The sequence below is a fragment of the Anomaloglossus baeobatrachus genome, chromosome 7 (genome assembly GCF_048569485.1).
Source record: "Anomaloglossus baeobatrachus isolate aAnoBae1 chromosome 7, aAnoBae1.hap1, whole genome shotgun sequence".
Taxonomy (NCBI): Eukaryota; Metazoa; Chordata; class Amphibia; order Anura; family Aromobatidae; genus Anomaloglossus; species Anomaloglossus baeobatrachus.
This window is the reverse complement of record NC_134359.1, coordinates 58,144,031-58,163,030: the sequence shown is the minus strand read 5'-3', so window position 1 is coordinate 58,163,030 and position 19,000 is coordinate 58,144,031. Positions and strand designations below refer to the sequence as shown.

Below are 19,000 nucleotides of genomic sequence, written 5' to 3'. Positions count from 1 at the left end.
TCCTGAAGGAGCTTGGTATAGAGAAGCCGTGCCTTCCTATGACTGGCACATTATGTCCTTTTACCACTGGCATGCTTGGTTTAAAAACAAAATCAATGCCATGTTGGCAGACGTGCAAAATAGCAAAAATCTCCAAGTATCCCGAAAAAATTTTCAAATGCCCAACACCAAGTCTCCATATCTGGACTGTAAGAATTAAGCAAAGTATCATGTCTCGTGTAGTTTTATTTACATGTAGGATATGTGATAGCCAGAACCTCTCTGACCTGGTCCCAATGACCTTGGTTTGTTCGTGGACATCAAGTAGTACAGAGAAGTCATTCACAATGGGTTACGTTTGCCGGCAATTTTTTGTCTTACAGCTTTCCCACCTATAACTTCTACTAAGTGCTAAACGCTTATGACCTGTGTCATTTTACTTGACAGGCAAATACAAATTTGCTTCCTTGCAAGAAAAAGTCCAGTGTATCCTTATGACTGACTAATCCTCTCCCTCTCCATAAGTCTGAGAATGCCAATGTTATTGTGCCACCCCTGCAGTAGTTGGACTGCTGGGATCCGGGGTTGCTGTGGCTCGAGGGTCTCCGAACCCGAGGGCTTGCGGTCACTCGAAAATGTAAGGGGGCTATTTACAGGGGATTAGTGTTCGTGACGCCACCCGTGGTTCGCGGTAGGGGGAGTACCGCCGCTGCCGATAGGAGTACCCGGGGGAGATGGAGCGGGGCAGCCAGATGAGGTTCCCTCCATGGGTAGGGGAGGCCCCGGGACTCTGGATGGTGGAGGTGTAGGAGTGAGTGTGTGCAGTCTGTGGCAGGCAGAACGCCGGGTGTGCAGTGTACTCACTCAGGTCGTGTGGATGTTGGTGCGACCATTAAGCAGACTCTGACACCGGAGTAAACCAAGTCTTTGGGTGACGCTGCCACTTCAGGGGAGCTCATCCGGGAATCCGTCCCCGTTGGTATTGCTGATGGACTGGAACCTGCCTCCATGCACTTGTATTTAGACGTTTCTGAGTGACCCCTCAGCCTGGAGCTGTCGGGGTCCCGCTCCCTATAATTATATAGAGGAGCTGTGCTCTCGATGGCTGACACTTGGGATTTCAGTGGGCCGCATAAGCTGGAAAGCCCTATCCCCCGTTTGTGTTGGTGCCTTCAATCTCTTAGCTCTTGGGGAAAGTTTATAAAGAGACTATCCTCCACAGGTTAATTATCAGGTTCTCTGAAGCTACTCTCTGATCTAGGGTCCAGCACCCTGCTGTGCTCGGTACCGCTTCGGTTACTAGATTTTCCGGTGCCGACCGTTCTCCAAAACGAAGTCTGGGCACCCTTCTCCAATACCCTGCGACCGGGTCTCCGACTCCTCCGGTCCCATACCACCATCTGCAACCTAGCCAAAGTCTCCCAGGGAGCTCCAACTCCCTCAGCTCCTCACTCTCTGAGGGCTACTACTGTTCTGACTATGTCTCTCCCACCAGTCTGCCTGACCTCTAGGAGGGTGGCCCTTTTCCAGCTAGACCACCCACTGGTGTGCCTGACAGGGTGTGGTGTGAGGTGTGGCTATGATATGGAAGCAATACCAACAGTTAGGATCCCAGAAGCATGAAGGGTGAGTTCTGCACCAAAAGAGAAAGGAGTGCAGTACCCAGTGACACCCTGATTAGGTCAGGGGCATCACATTATCACCGTGGCTCAGGCGGGAACATAAATTTGATTCGTCTTGAAATAATTTTGTCTAACTTTGTACCATTTATTGATAAAGTAACTTTGTGTCACATTTCTTGCTCCTAAGGCTATGTGCCCACAGTCTGTATCTGCAGATATTTCTGCATCAAAATCCGCAGCTTTCCCCCGGAATCCGCACCTTTTTTCATAGGTGCGGATTTGATGCGGATTTTGTTGCGAATTTTGCGTTTTTTTTTTTATTCAATTGAATAGGCAAAATCCGCACGAAAGTCCGCAACAATAATTGACATGCTGCAGACTTTTCCGCACGAAAATCCGCACGATTTCCGCTGCGGAAAAATCCGCAGCGTGGGCGCGGCATTTCCCAAATGCCATAGAAATGGCTGGGGAGTAGCTGTGCTGCAGATTTCTGGAAAATCCGCGGCTTTTCCGCGAGAAATCCGCGGCAAAATCCGCGCATTTTCCACAGCGTGGGCACATAGCCTTAATGTTGAAGTTTAAACCTCACCCAATTTTTTTTTTTTTTTCTGCAAAACACCTCCTTGATGAACGAGGGGTTCCCCAAAAAGTATATAAAACGCATCTTAACAAGGTCTAAAACGTAACGATATGTTACAAAATATTGGTCTAGTTGCAATAACATTTGCCATGCTGAGTTCACACTTCCATTTGCACATTTTCTGTTTTCTTTAGACCACAAATGCAGCTACTGGGTAATACCACAATCAAATAAATAGTTTGATCAAGCAAAATTCTGATTAAATAGAATCATTTTTTAAAATAGCACTTAAAACTTAGCTTTTAATACTATCTTTTTAAAAGGTCACCAGTCAGACCCAAGTGATTAAAATCATAAGAACCGCATGCATAATTTTCCTTTTTGGTCCTTAAAACGCTAGGAACCAATTGAATCCTAGGAATGCATGATGCTGCAATTCCTTCACAATATACATTTAGCATAATCTGAACAATCTCCTCTGATCTATTTAGAATTTGCTAGGGTCCAATTTTTGAACCCCTTGGTAGAAACAGTTGGCAGATTTTGGTTTCCAGTAAATTCAAAAGTTGGACCCTAGCAAGTTCTAAGAAGATCGGGTGAGATTGTTCCGATTATTCTAAATCTATATTGTGAAAGAACGGTTTTCTTTAGAGCAACAAACGGAAATCATGTGCCTAAGGCTACATGCGCACGCTGCTTTTTTTTGCTGCTTTTTTGCTGCTTTTTTGGCTGCAGTTTTGTCAGCAGAACTTTCTGACATCTGACTTCCCAGCAAAGTCTATGAGAAGTCAGATTTGTCATGCGCACATTGCAGTTTATTTGTCAGCGTTTTTTTTGTCAAAAGTTTGTGACAAAAAAAATGCAGCATGTTCATTCTTCCTGCGTTTTTGTCAACATTTGTCACCCATTGAAATCAATGAGGGCATCAAAAACGCAGGAAAAATGCATGCTAATCAAAAGTGGTGTATTTTACCTGCCTTTTACCTGCGTTTTTGGTACCAAAAACGCAGGTGATTTGTCAGGAAGTGAGGTCAGGCAAGTGGTCCCGTCCCGTCCTCCATGTGTTCCCCGAAGTACCGCTGTCCCCAGGGGAGATGATGTGAAGGACGGGGACTATCAGCAGCGGCGGCAGCGAGAGGGAAAAATCAATGTTTTCAGCTGCCAATGTCCATCCCCCTCTCGCCACCGCTGATAGTCCCGTCCTCCACGTGTTCCCCGAAGTACCGCTGTCCCCGCACAGGGGAGATGATGGACCCCTCTCACTGCCACCGCCACCGCTGAAAGTCCCGTCCTCCACGCTCCTGTCAGCTCCACGCAGTAGTGCGATCAGCTAAGCTGTCACTGAGGTTACTCGCGGCCACCGCTGGATTCAGCGGTGGCTGCGGGTAACCTCAGTGACAGCTCAGCTGATCGCGCGGCTGTCTTCAGTTGCTGTGTGGAGGTGACAGGAGCGGCGGTGTCTGCTGCTTCTCCGGTCACCTCCATGCAGCAGAGCTGGATGCGACGCTGGACCATCCTGGATTACGCCGGACATGGAGGGTTTGTCGGGGTTAATAAATTGGTAATGAGGGAATGTGTTTGTGTTTTTTATTTCTAATAAAGGATTTTTCGTGTGTGTGTGTTTACTGTAATTTACAGATTAATCATGGAGGGTGTCTCGGAGAGACGCCTGACATGATTAATCTATGACTTATTGGCAGCTATGGGCTGCCAATAACTCCTTATTATCCCGATTTGCCAACGCACCACGGCAAATCGGGAAGAGCTGGGTACTGTCCCAGAACAGCCGCATCTAATGTATGCGGCCATTCTGGGCGGCTGCTGACTGGTATTGTTAGGGTGGGGGGCTCCCCATAACGTGGAGCTCCCCATCCTGAGAATACCAGCCTTCAGCCGTATGGCTTTATCTGGCTGGCATTAAAATTGGGGGGGACCGCACGCCAGTTTTTTTTAATTATTTATTTATTTCTAATTTTTTTTTTTTCAATTCAACAAGCTTTATGGGCTTGTTTGAACTGAAAAATACATGAAACAATTGTTGACAAAACTGCAGCCAAAAACGCACCAAAAAAGCAGCAAAAACGCACCAAAAAAGCACCTACATTTTTTGTGACATTTCCAGGCTCTCTCTGACAAGGTGCAGTTTTGGCTGCATTTTGTGAACACGAAAAAGAAGCAGTGTGCGCATGTAGCCTAACAGATCCATAACATTTTTGCGGCAAATGAAATTTAAAAGGGCCCCATTGATTATTATGGGGTCCGTCTGTGCTTTGTTGTCTTCAATTTCAGAATAGAATGAAAAGTTATTTTTTTTGGACTTTAAAAATAATCAAGTAATTGTTTTGTGCATGATTTTTTTTTTTTTTTTCTGTTCCTCTAAATAGCACAGACAACGGACATGTGAAAATAGCCTAAATCTGTCCCATTGGGTGTTAAGTCCATCCATATTTTAGTGGTAGTATCACAAGGAGGTTTTTGCAGGCATTGCCAATTGTCATGGTGGCGTCCGGATCTGTGGAAATGTCTAATTCCTGCACTCTGCCTGCTAAATGCCATGATGCCTGTGATTAGTGCAGGGTGACTAAGGCATCAACTCACAGACCCATGGTTCATGGGTAGGTTAGCAAGAGTTAATGTCTGCTGGGCTGCTTGTTAGTCTCCTTGGTCACATGCTATGGTAGAGCCTGTCACATTCACTCTCCTCCTATATATCCTGGCTGCACTGTTCTTATGTTGCTAGCTATAGTTTGACTATACCAAGCTGGGAGAGGTGGAGTTTTCCAGGCTTACTGGTGGCTGTGATGTTATTATTGTGTGTGTGGTTGTTGTGTTAACCCTTTTTGTCCTTTTGTCGCTTCATTTCCTCTCTTGCTTTTCCCTTTAGTGTGAGGGTGTGCAGTGTGACTGTTTCTGTTATCCTTGTCTGTTTCATCTGTTTCCATCACACTCCTGTCCCTTCCTTCCCTTGGGGAGGTGGGAAGAGATCAATTTACTCAAGAGTATAGGAAGGTACAGGACTCTGTCATCTTCACCATCAAGGGTAATCCAGAGGACAGGGCTAGTGTAGGGTCCCCTACTGTGAGGAACAGTATAGGAGCACCTTGTCCCTCACTATCCCATAGTCACCTAGTGAGTGGCATAGTACAACCTGCTGATCAATGTGGCTCAACCACTATAGCTTTAGATTCCTGAGAACAGAGCTCTACATCCCCAACCTGAATCGAGTGGAGACGCACCCTTTAATGTTTATAGGACATATGAGTTTCAGGTTGTGGTGCCCTGAAAAATCTTCTATGAAAATGCAATGTGGCTAAGAGAACAGCGGAAAAGGGGGACAACATTTTTTTTGAAGAAATTTTATTATTAGGAAAAACAGTCAGGTTTCCTTTAATGATATACCGATTTATTTGAAGTTTGACTACTGTATAGTCCAGTCTGGTTGTTTCCAAAATCATTGTTATAAGTTTTTAATTGGTCACGAGCTTGCGTAAAGATTTTAATCATCTGGAACTGTATGATTTGCCATAGTATATTCGAGCAGGAGTGCTTCTTCTGAATCAATCTCATGGCTATAGCTTCCAAGCCTATGGTTTCCCGAATATATTGTTAAGCGCTATCTTCTAGCTGGATACTTAAAGAGGTTGGCCACTACTTTACTATTGATGGCCTATCCTTAGGATAGGTCATCAATGTCGGATTGTGCTGGGTCCCACACCTCGCCCCCCCCCCCGATCAGCTGTTCTCGGTGGCAGCAGGCACCTGGAAATGCTCAGTGCCGGAGATGCCCCATCTTCTGGTGACGCATGACGAAGGAATCCAGCACCATAGACATTCATTCTGCCTCTTGACGGATTCTGACGGAATCCCGCTGAGTGCATTTTTTTCACAGCAACAAAAAAGTTACATTCCGCGTTCCTCCCGCCCCACGGTCAGTCGCTAAATGTATGATGCGCCGCGGGGCGGATGCAACTCTAGACCATCAGTTGCAATCCACCCTTAATAGAAGTCTATGAAGGAATAAACGGATTCCTGCAACAGTTACCGTAATTCCTCAGGGCGGCGGATTGCAACTGATGCAAAACAACGCAAGTGGGAAAGCAGCCTAACCTGTCTAGTTTTGCAGTAATGCATCGGCCATATTGCTGCACATAACTAAGCAGATTTGTCATTCAGGACAATTAAGTGTTTTTTTTCTGTTTTCTGATGACAGCATCTCTTATAATGTGTACTGTTAACCTGCTCTTTACCACAGTCCCCAGTGTTGTGACCAGTTCTGTCCGACTATTATTTCTGACGTCGGCCCTGTCACTTTCCTGAACATGTAACGCAATATGTTTGTGTTTGAAATTAGCGTGTAACACGAGTTTCCCCCAGTGTATTGTCAATCCACTATGATCCGTCAGTAAAGAGGTGAATACAAGGTTCGGCCTCACCAGCGGCCTATAGAAATCACAGAGGTCCCTTACTAGGAACTTACAAAGATTCTCTTTTCAGAAGGACGGAGGAGATTGTGTCCTGGGAAATATGAATAATTTATATCCGGGTTGTACAGTAAGCTTTTATATAAACCAAGCGTGGATCAGAACTGATCAGATTGCATCTAGTCCTAACGGCACAAACCAATGACCTCTCGGAACAGAAGCCGTTTCAATGCGGAGAGGAAGAAAGCTTTCTTTTGCCTTCTTGTCATTCACGGAGTCTTGTGACTTGTGATCATCTTGATGAATGTCGGCAGCTCGCTCCGTGTAACAGAAGATGCTTTCAGAGCGAAAAAAAAAGTTGTGTTTCTTCCGTGTGCACGAGAATTTAAAGATCTTCTCTTGAAATATACCGTATATCTCAATTTTAGTTTATTTCTTACAAAGAAGGCAAAATCGTAGAGTTATGGAAATTAGAGAATGGATAGACATGTTGCTGATATACAAATAATTAAAAAGTTATATGTTTCAAAACGTCTCGATTTATTCATTATGGTCTGTCAGCGCCATGTATAGAATTTCCCACACTTACAGCCTTGGCTGCTATCAGCGAGGTTATTAAAGGGGTGATTCATGACTTAGTTTTCCAAGGCACATCGATATAACGTTGAGAAACAAGGCTTCTATCAAATATCTTGTGTTGGTAATAGTGCATGTGAGTGGCGCTATAGAGGTCCACTCATCCCCATTGCGTGACCCCCCCCGGGCTCTGTGATCTCTGATCTCCGGTGATGTCACGTCAACGTCCAGTTGACCTGACACCACTAAGGATGGCCCCAGTCTGCGTGAATGACTGGGCTGTTGGTGGCGTTTCACTGCTCATCACGGCCCAGTGTCACAGCCCAGTGTTGCTCCTGCTTGTGGCACAGTGCAGTGAAGCAGAGAGCAGGAAGATGCTAGGCTGTCACGAGCGGTGAAACGTCACCCACAGCCCAGTCACTCAGACTGGGGCTGGCCGCGGTGATGTCAGGTCAATTGGAAGTTAACGTGACATCACTGGACATCAGAGATCACGGAGCCCGGGAGTTACGCGATGGGGATGAGCGGACCGTAAGCGCCGCTTACAGGCACTATTGCCAACACAAGGTTTTTCTATATATGCCCTTTATGTGGCGCACGCAACTGTTCACTATCCTACTATTATATTGCAGTAGTGCAGACCCATTTTCCTTGGTTTTTCTAAGAACACAAGGTATTTGAGAAAAGCCTTGTTTCTCAATATTGTTTCGATGTGCCTTGGAAAACTAGTGAGCCACCCCTTTAATGATTATCTGAAGAATATTCTGTCACACTGATTGCACTTTGGTTTTCAAGTAATCAAGATCCGCTGCTGGCAGCTCCTTTTACAATGTCCCAGATGTGCTCCATGAGAGATGAGTCCGGAGACACTGCAGGCCATGGTAGGACGTTTAGGCCTCACTGGGTGCTAACAGTAGTACAAGCATCATACGACCTGGCATTGTCATGTTGAAAAAACTGCTCTTGGGACACTTTGGATGAGTGTTTTACAGTTCTCCATAGAAGTTAATGAGCACCAACTGCCATCTCTTATTTCAGTAATGAGAAAACCTGTTTTCACTAATGGCAGATTTTACTCATAGATTCAACATTTTGAATGATCAGTTTAGGAGGAGAAAGAAGTGGATTTCTCTCATGGGATATATTACACAGTTTATCATTTTTACGTTTACTATATGATGTATGAAAAAGAAAATTAAAAGGATCGTCTTTGAATGAGATGTTCAGAGCTTGGGCTATTTTTTTTTTTTTATAAGTTAACACTGCTTTACTCTACTCTTCTTCTCAACTTTATCCCTGACCTCTCTGTTGTGTTCCTTGGTTTTCATTGTGCTGTTTAATCCTTCATGTATACACAAACAAACCTCTGAGGCCTTCACAGAACAGCTGTAGGCATCCTGAAAGTGAATTACACACCGGTAGAGTCAATTTACTATTTATGTGACTTTTGGAGGCAATTGGTCACTCAGGAGTTTACTTAGGGGTGTCAGATTACATTGGGCTGAATACATATGCACGTTACAATTTTAAGATACATATATATATTTTTATTTTTTTTTAAATATTTAAAAAACCATGTACTATTTCCTTTACATTTCACAAATACTTGCTACTGTGTGTTGGCATTTCACATAAACCCCAATATGTTTGTGGGTGTAACTTTAAAAAAGTGGATGGAAAAGTTCACGGGATATGAATACTTTTTCAAGGTAGGGTATCTTCTTGCTAATGGCATGTGAAAACCTGTTAGGTTCCGTTTAAACTTAAAAAACACCCTGTCGTGTCTGTATTCCAACCTTTGAGTCTATGCTCTGTGGTCGGCTTTTGGAGATGAGCGATTCATTGAGGCTTGGTTTGCTGGCAGCAAACAAACCTAGCTCCACAGGCTCGAGCTTGACCCGAACCCTGGATCAAGTCACTGATTGGCAGTCAGTTTGAGTCTCCGCCAACATACAGCCAGCCATAAGCAGATCACTTTCGGGGCAGGATGGACAAACTTTTTCAAACTGTTTTTCAAACTGTTGATGCACATAAAACATCCGAAGTTTGATTTTTAAATTTGGTGTTCGGTTCGAAAACTAAACCTCAGGTTCGCTGATCTCTAGTCGGCTTCTCGGTCAGCTGGGCCGCAGCAGTTACACCTTTTCTTTGGGGGTTTAGTTTCTGTTATCCTTGCTTTAGTTATATTAGGATAACAGGTGTATTAATTTACTCCTTTGCTTGCCCAATCACCTTTTATATACTTTCCTCCTGCTGGTGATATTCTCATTTTGAAGTCGAGCCATATTGCTGTTAGTTTCTGCCAGTAAGTGGAAGACCAGCTAGGACACTTCTCTTTAATATTTTTGTTCTCCACTCTGCACCTATTCTATGTTTGTCATTAAGTAGGCTGCATATTCTTTAGTAGTATTCACCCTCCCTGTTATTTTGTATTTTTGTTGTTTATCTTAGGCTGCTTTCACACCTGCGGTTTTAGCAGAGCCGGCCAATCCGGCTCTAAAACCTATGCAACGGATGCGGCGACAAAACCACATCCTTTGCATAAGTTTTTGACATGCGGCCCGTCCGGTTTTTGCCGCTTGTGGCAGGCTACTGAGCAAGCGCAGTGGAAAAACCGCATGCGGAGGCATGGCATGCATTGCAAATCGCGCCGCAATGGCTGGATGTGGCGCAATGCGTTTTTTTTTTTTTTGCTGGACAAAAAAACGTGCCAGGCAACGTTCCATCCGGCCGCCGCATCGGCTAAATCTGCCACATGCGGCAAAAACCGGACGGAACGCAAGCCCATGCGGCACAATACGGCACTAATGTAAGTCTATGCAAAAAAACCCGCAACCGGCGGCAAAATAAACGGTTGCGGTTTTTCTGCATAGCGGTGGATTGTGCCGCACAGGAAAAACCGGATGTCTGACAGCAGCCTTACTCACTTTAGGATCACTTTCTACTTCAGCACACCTTCCCTTCTGTAGGTAATTTGCACTATGCTCTGCCCTCTAGTTCATTAGGAGGAACATAAAGTGCTCGATGGCCAATCAGGCAGCATAGGCCCAAGTTGTCATTGTTTAGTCTGTGATCAGGACTTTTCCATCTCTCGCAGGAACCACTAGGTTTGGGATCTCTAGACTGTACAGAAACCGACAGGGACAGTTGCAGTATTTTTAGTGTTACCTTTATCCGTTGTGAGTTCCTATACAGACCTAATATTACAATATCGTTGCCGGTCAGGAATCCTGCCGACTGCAATTTAGGTTTTATTCTGATACAGGAGAGGAAGACCCATGTTAGCCCTGGCAATGTCATTCTGTAATTGAAGGGGGTTGGCAGAGTGTCTAATTTTTTTTATTTCCATTTTCTGAACATTTTTGGCATTTTACATACATTAAAAAAGCATTCTTTAAAGCTGGGAAGCTACTGTAAAGAACTGGAAAACCTTTTTGTGTTATTTCTAATTATTTTTAGAAAAGCAAATTTTAGCTAACAAAACTAATTTCCACACAATAGGAATGGCATGAAAAGTATGTTCTGGTGTCCTTAGACGCCCTGTTATGTTCGTGCGTACTGAACGTGTGGTGTGTCAAAGCTGCAGTGATACAGTGATGTACATCAGCACAGCAAGCAGAATTTCCCGGGGCACATATTCTCTACCCTTTTTTTTTAACAGAAAATACTGTATACAGGCCGTACGTCACTGCATCCAAATTGCTACTCACAGATGGCACCACCCAATGTGTGACCATGTACAGCAGGTACATAATGTATCGGTGGAGGCTGAAAACTGACTCATTCTTGCTGGTAACCAAAGCAAGAACCATCTGACACAATCTACAGAAATAGAACATGCCAGAAAATTGCTGTTATTTATGCACAAACCATTTTTCATATATTTTTGTTTATTACTTACTAATTTTAAAGGGGATGCATGTAGGCATTTATACTGTGTTCTGGAATTCTGTGTACCTGTGAAATGTGAGATATTCCCTTCTCATTGTAATACAAGAGCCAAAGAAAATGTCTCACACACATGGACTGAAGTCCTTATGGAAGACTATCACAAGTACCATAAATAACACATAATTATTTATTTTATTTATTTATTTAGGGGGTCTGCATTTTTTTTAGGGGCTCTTGTGTTGTGAATGTCAGTTATGCTTTTGCTGCTGTGAGGCTCCCTCTTGTGGCCAGGAATAATTTGGACAGAGACCAGGTGTTTTGAGCAATGGGCGTTTCCATTGCTAACTCTCTGCCTATTTAAACCCTGGTCTGCTAGCAGGCTATGCCGGATGTCAGTTGTCCTTTGTTCACCAGCCTGCTTCATCCTGCTCCACACCACGTCTACCCCAGATAAGTGCTTGGTTCTTTCTTATGATGTTTTGTTCATTTTGCTCTTATCTGAGTTTGTCATTTGCTGTGGTTGTCAGTTTATTTGCATGCAGGGATCTTCCCTCTCAGTTGCTAAGCTGGGAAGCTCCCTGCAGCTATGTTTGGAGTATTGCTCTTATAAGTCTATGTGTTTGTTGCTTCTTGAATTTGTATGGTTCCTGCTTTCTGTTCATTGGTATGACGAGCGCCTGGTATAGGATGGAGTTCAGATCTAGTGATCTGAGTGCTTTTTGTACTATCAGGTTTTTGGATTTTTTAGGGTTTTTCTTTGGCCACCATCAGTCCCTTTCCTATCCTGTCCTATTTAGTCAGTAGGGCCTCACCTTTTGCTAATACTATCATCTATCTGTGTATTGTGTTTTCCTATATCACGGCAGTTTCTGAATGTGGGGGGCTTGCTATTCTTTATCGATTTTCTGAGGCAGAGAGTTATTCATCTTTCCTTCCTTTAGGATAGCTAGTTCTCCGGCAGGGTTCGCGGTGCACAGGATGTTAGTTCACCCCTCGGCTACTTCTAGTGTTGATGGTTAGTAAGGGGATGGCGGCCAGATTAGTTGCCAATGCTCTTGTCACCTTTTACCAATGATTTATGGTGGTCTTCCATGGTTCCGGATCATAACACTCTTGTCTACGTTCTTTTTTTAGTAAGTCTTGTCTTTGATCTGTACTCATTCTGTTGTCTGGTCTGAAGAATATATTTATTCTTGGGTCCATAGTTTTTTAGGAGGTTTGGTCTGGGGACTGCAGTTATCATTAAAGATGACCAATTATTTCATGTGCCAAAATATGTAAGAGTAACAGCTGCTGTTTGCCTGAATCTGGTGATGTTTTTCTTTTGCTTCTACACCTTTCCATTCCAGAGATATGGGCCTCTCTTCCTTGTATCTAAATCTAGTATTAACCAAGTGGGTGTGGAATTGGCTGTTCCTTGTGGGCGTATTTTTGAGGATCACACCCAGTTGGCAAAAAAAAAAGCCTAGATTTGTATACAGGGAAGATATCCGCATATCTACGGAATAGGAAGACGCAGGTACAAAAGAAAAACTATGTCAGATTCAGGAGAACAGCAGTATTTGCACTCTGTAAAAAATATTTAGGGCAAGTAATGGGTCTTTTTTAAACCTGTATTTATTTTAGAGTTTGATCTGGGTTTGTATTATACTTTATTTAGGCTACTTTCACACATCAGTTTTTTTCCATCAGGTACAATCCGGAAACAGATCTGGCGCCGGATCCTTTTTATCCCCATTGATTTGTATTAGCACCGGATTGTGCTGGATGGCATTGCATTGCATCCGGCTTTTGCCGGATCCAGCAGAATTGGCTAATGCGGCGGCCAGATGGAACGTCTCTTGTAACGTTTTTTGTCTCTGACAAAAAAACGCATTGCGCCGGATTCGGCGCAATACGGCATGAGTTACAATGGAAGTCTATGGACGCCGGATCTGGTGTAATGCGGCAAAACCAGATGCAGCCTCCGGATCCGTTTTTAAAACTGCGCATGCTCCAATTAATTGTAAAAAAAAAAAACCGGATCCACCAAAAAACGGACAAAGCGGATGCAAAAACGGATGCGCCGGATATGTTTTTCTTGACGGATCCGGTATACCGGATCCGTAAAAAAAATAGGGTCCGGCGCATCAGTTTTTGAATATTCTGCGCCGGATCCGTTGTATCAGGCACACGCCGGATTGTGCCTGATGCCAAAAAATCGATGTGTGAAAGTGCCTTAGTGGTCTGTATTCCGCGATTTAGGCGTGAATTAGTTTCTGGGCTCTGTTTATTTATTTAGGTAGTTTGGGTCTGTACTGATATTTGGTGTCTGTATGTATTTTGATTTTGGAATCTGTATTTATTCTGGACTCCGAATATGTTCAGGAATGTGATAAAATTTTGATAATGCTTACCGTATTCTTCCTCTTGGAATATTAGAACCTTATGAAACTGAAAACAGATCACTGGACTGTGAGCAAAGTCCAGTCTAGGTGTAGAGCAGTCTTTGGGTCTCCGGACGTTAACTGAGCCTGAAAAGGCGAGTAAACCACTGAACCAATGTGTCAATATTGATGGGCGGAACCAGACTGTAAAAGTCTGTATCCGCGCGGTTTCAAAAGTATCCGGGTGCCGGGCCCGGAACCAGAATTCACAGGGTATTCCAGCTAATGATCCGGATTTGGCAACTTGGGAAATAAAGAAAATAAAATTCAAGCAAGCACATTATACCTACAAAGTCTCCAGCGCAGCTGTACACTGCTCCTGCGGCTGCTCACTTTTCTTCAGGGGCCACTCATTATTGCTCATCCATATTCACTGCTTCCCCCGCCCACCGGCAGTCCTGACATCTGTGATTGGTTGCAGTCAGACGCGCCCCCAGCCTGTGTGACAACATCTGACTGTATGCAATCACAGACGCGGGGACTACCAGTAGGCGTGGGGAAGCAGTAATTATGGATGAGCAATAATGAGCGGCCCCAGAAGAAGAGTGAGCAGCCACGGGAGCAGTTACAGTGGCCTGCTGCTATCCCACTATCCCTTCTACCACCATCTTTAAAGGGAACCTATCACCACTTTTTCAGCGAATAACCTGCGGCCGCCACCACTGGGCTCTTATATACAGCATTCTGACATGCTGTAGAATATAATTTTTTTTTTATAATACTCACCTAGAAGGTCGCTCCGGTGCAGACTGGTCAGATGGTTAGCTTCATTTACCGGGAGCGGCGCCTCCCCTTTCAGCCATCTTGGTCTTCCTTATTCTGAAGCCGCGGTGCATGACGCGTTTATGTCATACACACGCGCCGGCATTGAGGTCTTGTGCAGGCGCTATACAATACTTTGATCTGCCCTGAGCAGGGCAGACACGTCATGCACCGCGGCTTCAGAACAAAGAAGACCAAGATGGCTGAATTTGGAGGCGCCGTCCCGGAGAACGGCGCCACCCATCCGACTGTTGTGCACCGGAGCAACCTTCTAGGTGAGTATTATAAAGTGTTTTTTTATGTTATACCCCCGTCCTGGGCTCTTATATACGGCATGTTAGAATGCAGTATATAAGAGCCCGGTGGTGGTGGTTGCAGCTTATAGGCCGAAAAAGTGGTGACAGGTTCCCTTTTAAGCTCCGGATTCTGGCCCCCACAGACTTATGTGGGGACCGGCATACGGCCAGATATCCGAGGCCGAATTGTTTGCTTTCTGTTATCCGGTTAAACCCTCCGATCCTGGGTATTTGCGTGTCCGCCCATCACTACTTTTAAACCATTCACTTGCACAGACCACCAGTAAGGCTCTGGTTGACCTCTCTACCTATGACCCAATCACTATAATTTTGTATTGATTTCATGGCTTGAGGGGTGTGTACAATTTACGATCAAGGCAAGTTGACATGAGCCCATGAACCATATCAATGGTCCTCGCTTGGATGATGTTCCAACCACTTGCCACTAGTATCTTCACAATTGAACTCTTACTGTACAAAATATTGCATCCCATGTACCATCCTAGTTACTTTTTTTTTTCTCCTATTGTTCTTAGTATGCCAGCGTGGAGCAAGATGGGGAAAATTACATGACTCCGTCTGACTTTGTGCAGAAATACCTCGGACTGCACAGTGACCGACACTTCAATCCAAAGACTGTGGAGCTGTTAGGAGGAGTTGCTGATCAGACCAAAGATGGGTGAGGCTTGTTATAGATTTGTTTGTTTATATGTTTTACTGGTTCATTGTTGCTTCATCATTTTTGTATTATGTTGTTTGTGCTGGTGGGTAAAGTGTTTGTAATTATAGGAAACAATGGAAAAGAGTGGATAGTTCATACCATAAGTACATAACCAGATATACAGTATGTGTCATATGAAAATTAATATATATATATATATATATATATATATATATATATATATATATATATAAAATATATAATTTGTTGTATGTCTACTTTTTACTAAGGACCAATGAATGTGTAATGCATCTATACTAGCTATACTGTTCCATAAGGTTCTTCATTGGCATATGACATTAAAGGGAATCTGTCATTAAGATCTACCCCCTCCAAACCGCATATGTCGCGGGCGGGGAGGGGACGCTGCGCTCACCCACTGCTCGGGTCCGGCTGCTGCTGCTGATCGCTCGGTCGGTGGCTCGAGCGGTGGGCCGGATCCCCGGGGGACTCGAGCGGCGCTCCTCGCCCGTGAGTAAAAGGGGGGTGGTTTGGTTTAAGGATATTGTCTGTGACGCCACCCACGGTTGTGGTGAGGTTGTGACACCACCGCTGCTCTGGACGGGGATCCCTGGAGCGATGACGGGGAGCAGCTTGGATGTTGTTTCTCCCCTCCGTGGGTAGGAGGGTTGGTCGTCCCGGGGCCCGGGTGAGGGTTAGGGATGGCAGGCTGGTTACGGGGCCTGGTGAGGTGCAGGGTCGCGGGGGCAGCGCTGTGCCGCACGGCATGGTGGTGCTCACTCAGCCAATGATGAATGTAAAGTCTCCGGTAAAACAAACGGCTGGATGGACGGGTCCCACAGACGGCTGCGGTAGTTCTCCCGGTAGGTTGGCGGTGACTGCCTTTCCCTGCACCTGTGTTGTGTTCACGGTTCCAATGGCTTCCCACCGGTAACCCACTCCCCAGCTTAGATGGAGGCTGAGGGAGCCCCTTTTGCCCGCAGGCTCTGTCCCTGGGAACTGTAGCCTTGGCGGTGACTGTATTTTCCTTCACGGTTTGAGCTGTTGCCTTCAATCGGGTCTTGACTGCTGGGAAACCCCGGAGGTTCCCTTCGCTAATGGATTTGACCGGTTTTACGGCGACTCCTAGCCTTGTCGGGGTCCGTAAGCCCTGCCGAATGGTGCTGGCTTCTCTTCGCTCCCCGATCCGGTACCAGCGGGCCACCGCCCGTCCCCGGTCCTTACGGTTCACTTCAATCAGCCTCTCCTGCAGACGGTCACCACCGTCTGCCAACCTTGCTGTTTGTGCCCGGGCCACGCACCCGGATACGGTCAGTCTCCTCTACTACCACTTCACTCTCCAAAACTCAAAACTAATCTGACCTCCTTTTCCCGCCTCCAGGACTGTGAACTCCTCGGTGGGCGGGGCCAACCACCTGGCCCACCCCCTGGTGTGGACATCAGCCCCTGGAGGGAGGCAACAAGGATTTTTGTTTGACTATGGTGTGCCTAGCCGGGGTGTGGGGTGTATTGTTGTAGTACCTGTGACGTCCTGGCTTGTCCAGGGCGCCACACATACACGAGCAGAGAAATCCAGGAACCATAGCACCAGACGTCCTGCTTTGGTAACGTATTAGTGCAAAAAAATGTGTGGTCAATATAAAAGGACTGGCACATGACTTATTTCTTCAAAAGATAGTACTAAGGATCAGGGGGCACTCACTGCGAGTGGAAGAAAAGCGATTCCGGCACTAAATAGGAAAGGGTTCTTTACAGTTAGAGCAGTCAGACTGTGGAATGCCGACCACAAGAGGTAGTAATGGCAGCTCCTTTTAAAAAAGGGCTGGATGATTTTCCTCAGTACACATATCATTGTCAGTTATAAATGACTTAATGACAAAATGTATAATTGATGGAGGAAGGATGAACTAGATGGACCAGGGGCTATTATTCAACCTATGTAAATATGTAAAAATCACAACGTTTTGTGATTTTTCTGCACTAAGGCTATGTGCGCATGTAGCGTTCTGTCCTTGTAGAGATTTTTGCAGTGATTTGAACAGCACACGTGCACGTCAAATCGCTGCAGAAAGAGTCCGTAATGAAAACAAAAAGCCGATTTCCATGCGCTCTGACTGCAGCCCCTCCCATAGACAGAGCAGGGGCTGCATGCAGAGCGCAGGAAAGAAGTGACATGTCACTTCTTAGAACGCGCGCTCTAAGACGCCACGTGCACACGTCTCCTGCATAATCTTCATAGATTATGCAGGGGGCGCAGGACGCATGCAGTTACGCTGCGGTGCAGATTGCAGCGTAACTGCATGAAAATAAGCAACGTGCACACATAGCCTTATAGTTACCAAAAGAAGGACAACTGGTGCCCTTTTTCTTGGATTTCTCTGTATTTCTACAACCTTGTGGAGGGTTGCACCAAGTGTGCACGGACAACAGAGTGGTGCACGGACAACAGAGTGGTACACGGGACTCCTGTATTGCATGTATATATGAGCATGCAGGTCTTTGAAATATAAATCCATCAAAACCTTTATATTTTCTACCTGTTTCTGCAATCCTGAGTAATTAGCCTTTTCATTCATTAGCAAATAAGGCGCTAAGGGTACCTTCACACTTAGCGATGCAGCAGCGATCCGACCAGCGATCTGACCTGGTCAGGATCGCTGCTGCATCGCTACATGGTCGCTGGTGAGCTGTCAAACAGGCAGATCTCACCAGCGACCAGTGAACAGCCCCCAGCCAGCAGCGACGTGCAAGCGACGCTGCGCTTGCACGGAGCTGCCGTCTGGAAGCTGCGGAGACTGGTAACTAAGGTAAACATCGGGTATGGTTACCCGATGTTTACATTAGTTACCAGCGCACAGCTGTGTGTGCAGGGAGCAGGGAGCCGCGCACACTGAGCGCTGGCTCCTTGCTCTCCTACCATAGCTACAGTACACATCGGGTTAATTAACCCGATGTGTAATGCAGCTACATGTGCAGAGAGCAGGGAGCCGCGCACACTGCTTAGCGCTGGCTCCTTGCTCTCCTAGCTGCTGTACACATCGGGTTAATTAACCCGATGTGTACAGCAGCTACATGTGCAGAGAGCCGGAGCCGGCAGCACAGGCAGCGTGAGAGCTGCAGAGGCTGGTAACTAAGGTAAATATCGGGTAACCACCTTGGTTACCCGATGTTTATCTTGGATACAGCTTACCTCAGCTGTCAGACGCCGGCTCCTGCTCCCTGCTCGCTTCATTTGTCGCTCTCTTGCTGTCACACACAGCGATCTGTGTGTCACAGCAGGAGAGCGGCTTTGAAGAAAACGAACCAGGGCTGTGTGTAACGAGCAGCGATCTCGCAGCAGGGGCCAGATCGCTGCTCAGTGTCACACACAGCGAGATCGCTAATGAGGTCACTGCTGCGTCACAAAAAGCGTGACTCAGCAGCGATCTCGGCAGCGAGCTCGCTGTGTGTGAAGCACCCCTAAGTGCTTTGGGCATGACAATGCACTTAAACAGCCACTACATCCCAAAGTTATTTCCCCGCCCAGCACCCGTCTCATTAGTTTGATTGATAGCTGACTATCTGTGTGGTGTCAGGCACCAAGCAAGAAAATCAAATGGTGAACTATCAATCAAACTAATGAGGCTAGTGATGGGTGGGAGAAACAACCCGAGTAATCAGTGGCTGTCACTCCCAGAGAACGTACTGCATCATTTGCTGTGCATGAAATAATAATTGAACATGCAGCAACAAATAGAAGATATAAAAGTTTCTATGGGTTTACAT

The 19,000-nt window shown here is 45.6% G+C and overlaps 1 protein-coding gene across 1 annotated transcript in view; it reads left to right on the top strand.

Annotated features, from left to right (window-relative positions):
- The window catches only part of SLC25A12 (solute carrier family 25 member 12), a 215,283-nt gene that overhangs the window by 39,497 nt on the left and 156,786 nt on the right, over positions 1 to 19,000 (top strand). Inside the window, exon 3 of the mRNA XM_075317328.1 lies at positions 15,090 to 15,232. Within this exon, the coding sequence (XP_075173443.1) occupies positions 15,090 to 15,232 (143 nt within the window). The remainder of the gene's footprint in view (positions 1 to 15,089; positions 15,233 to 19,000) is intronic.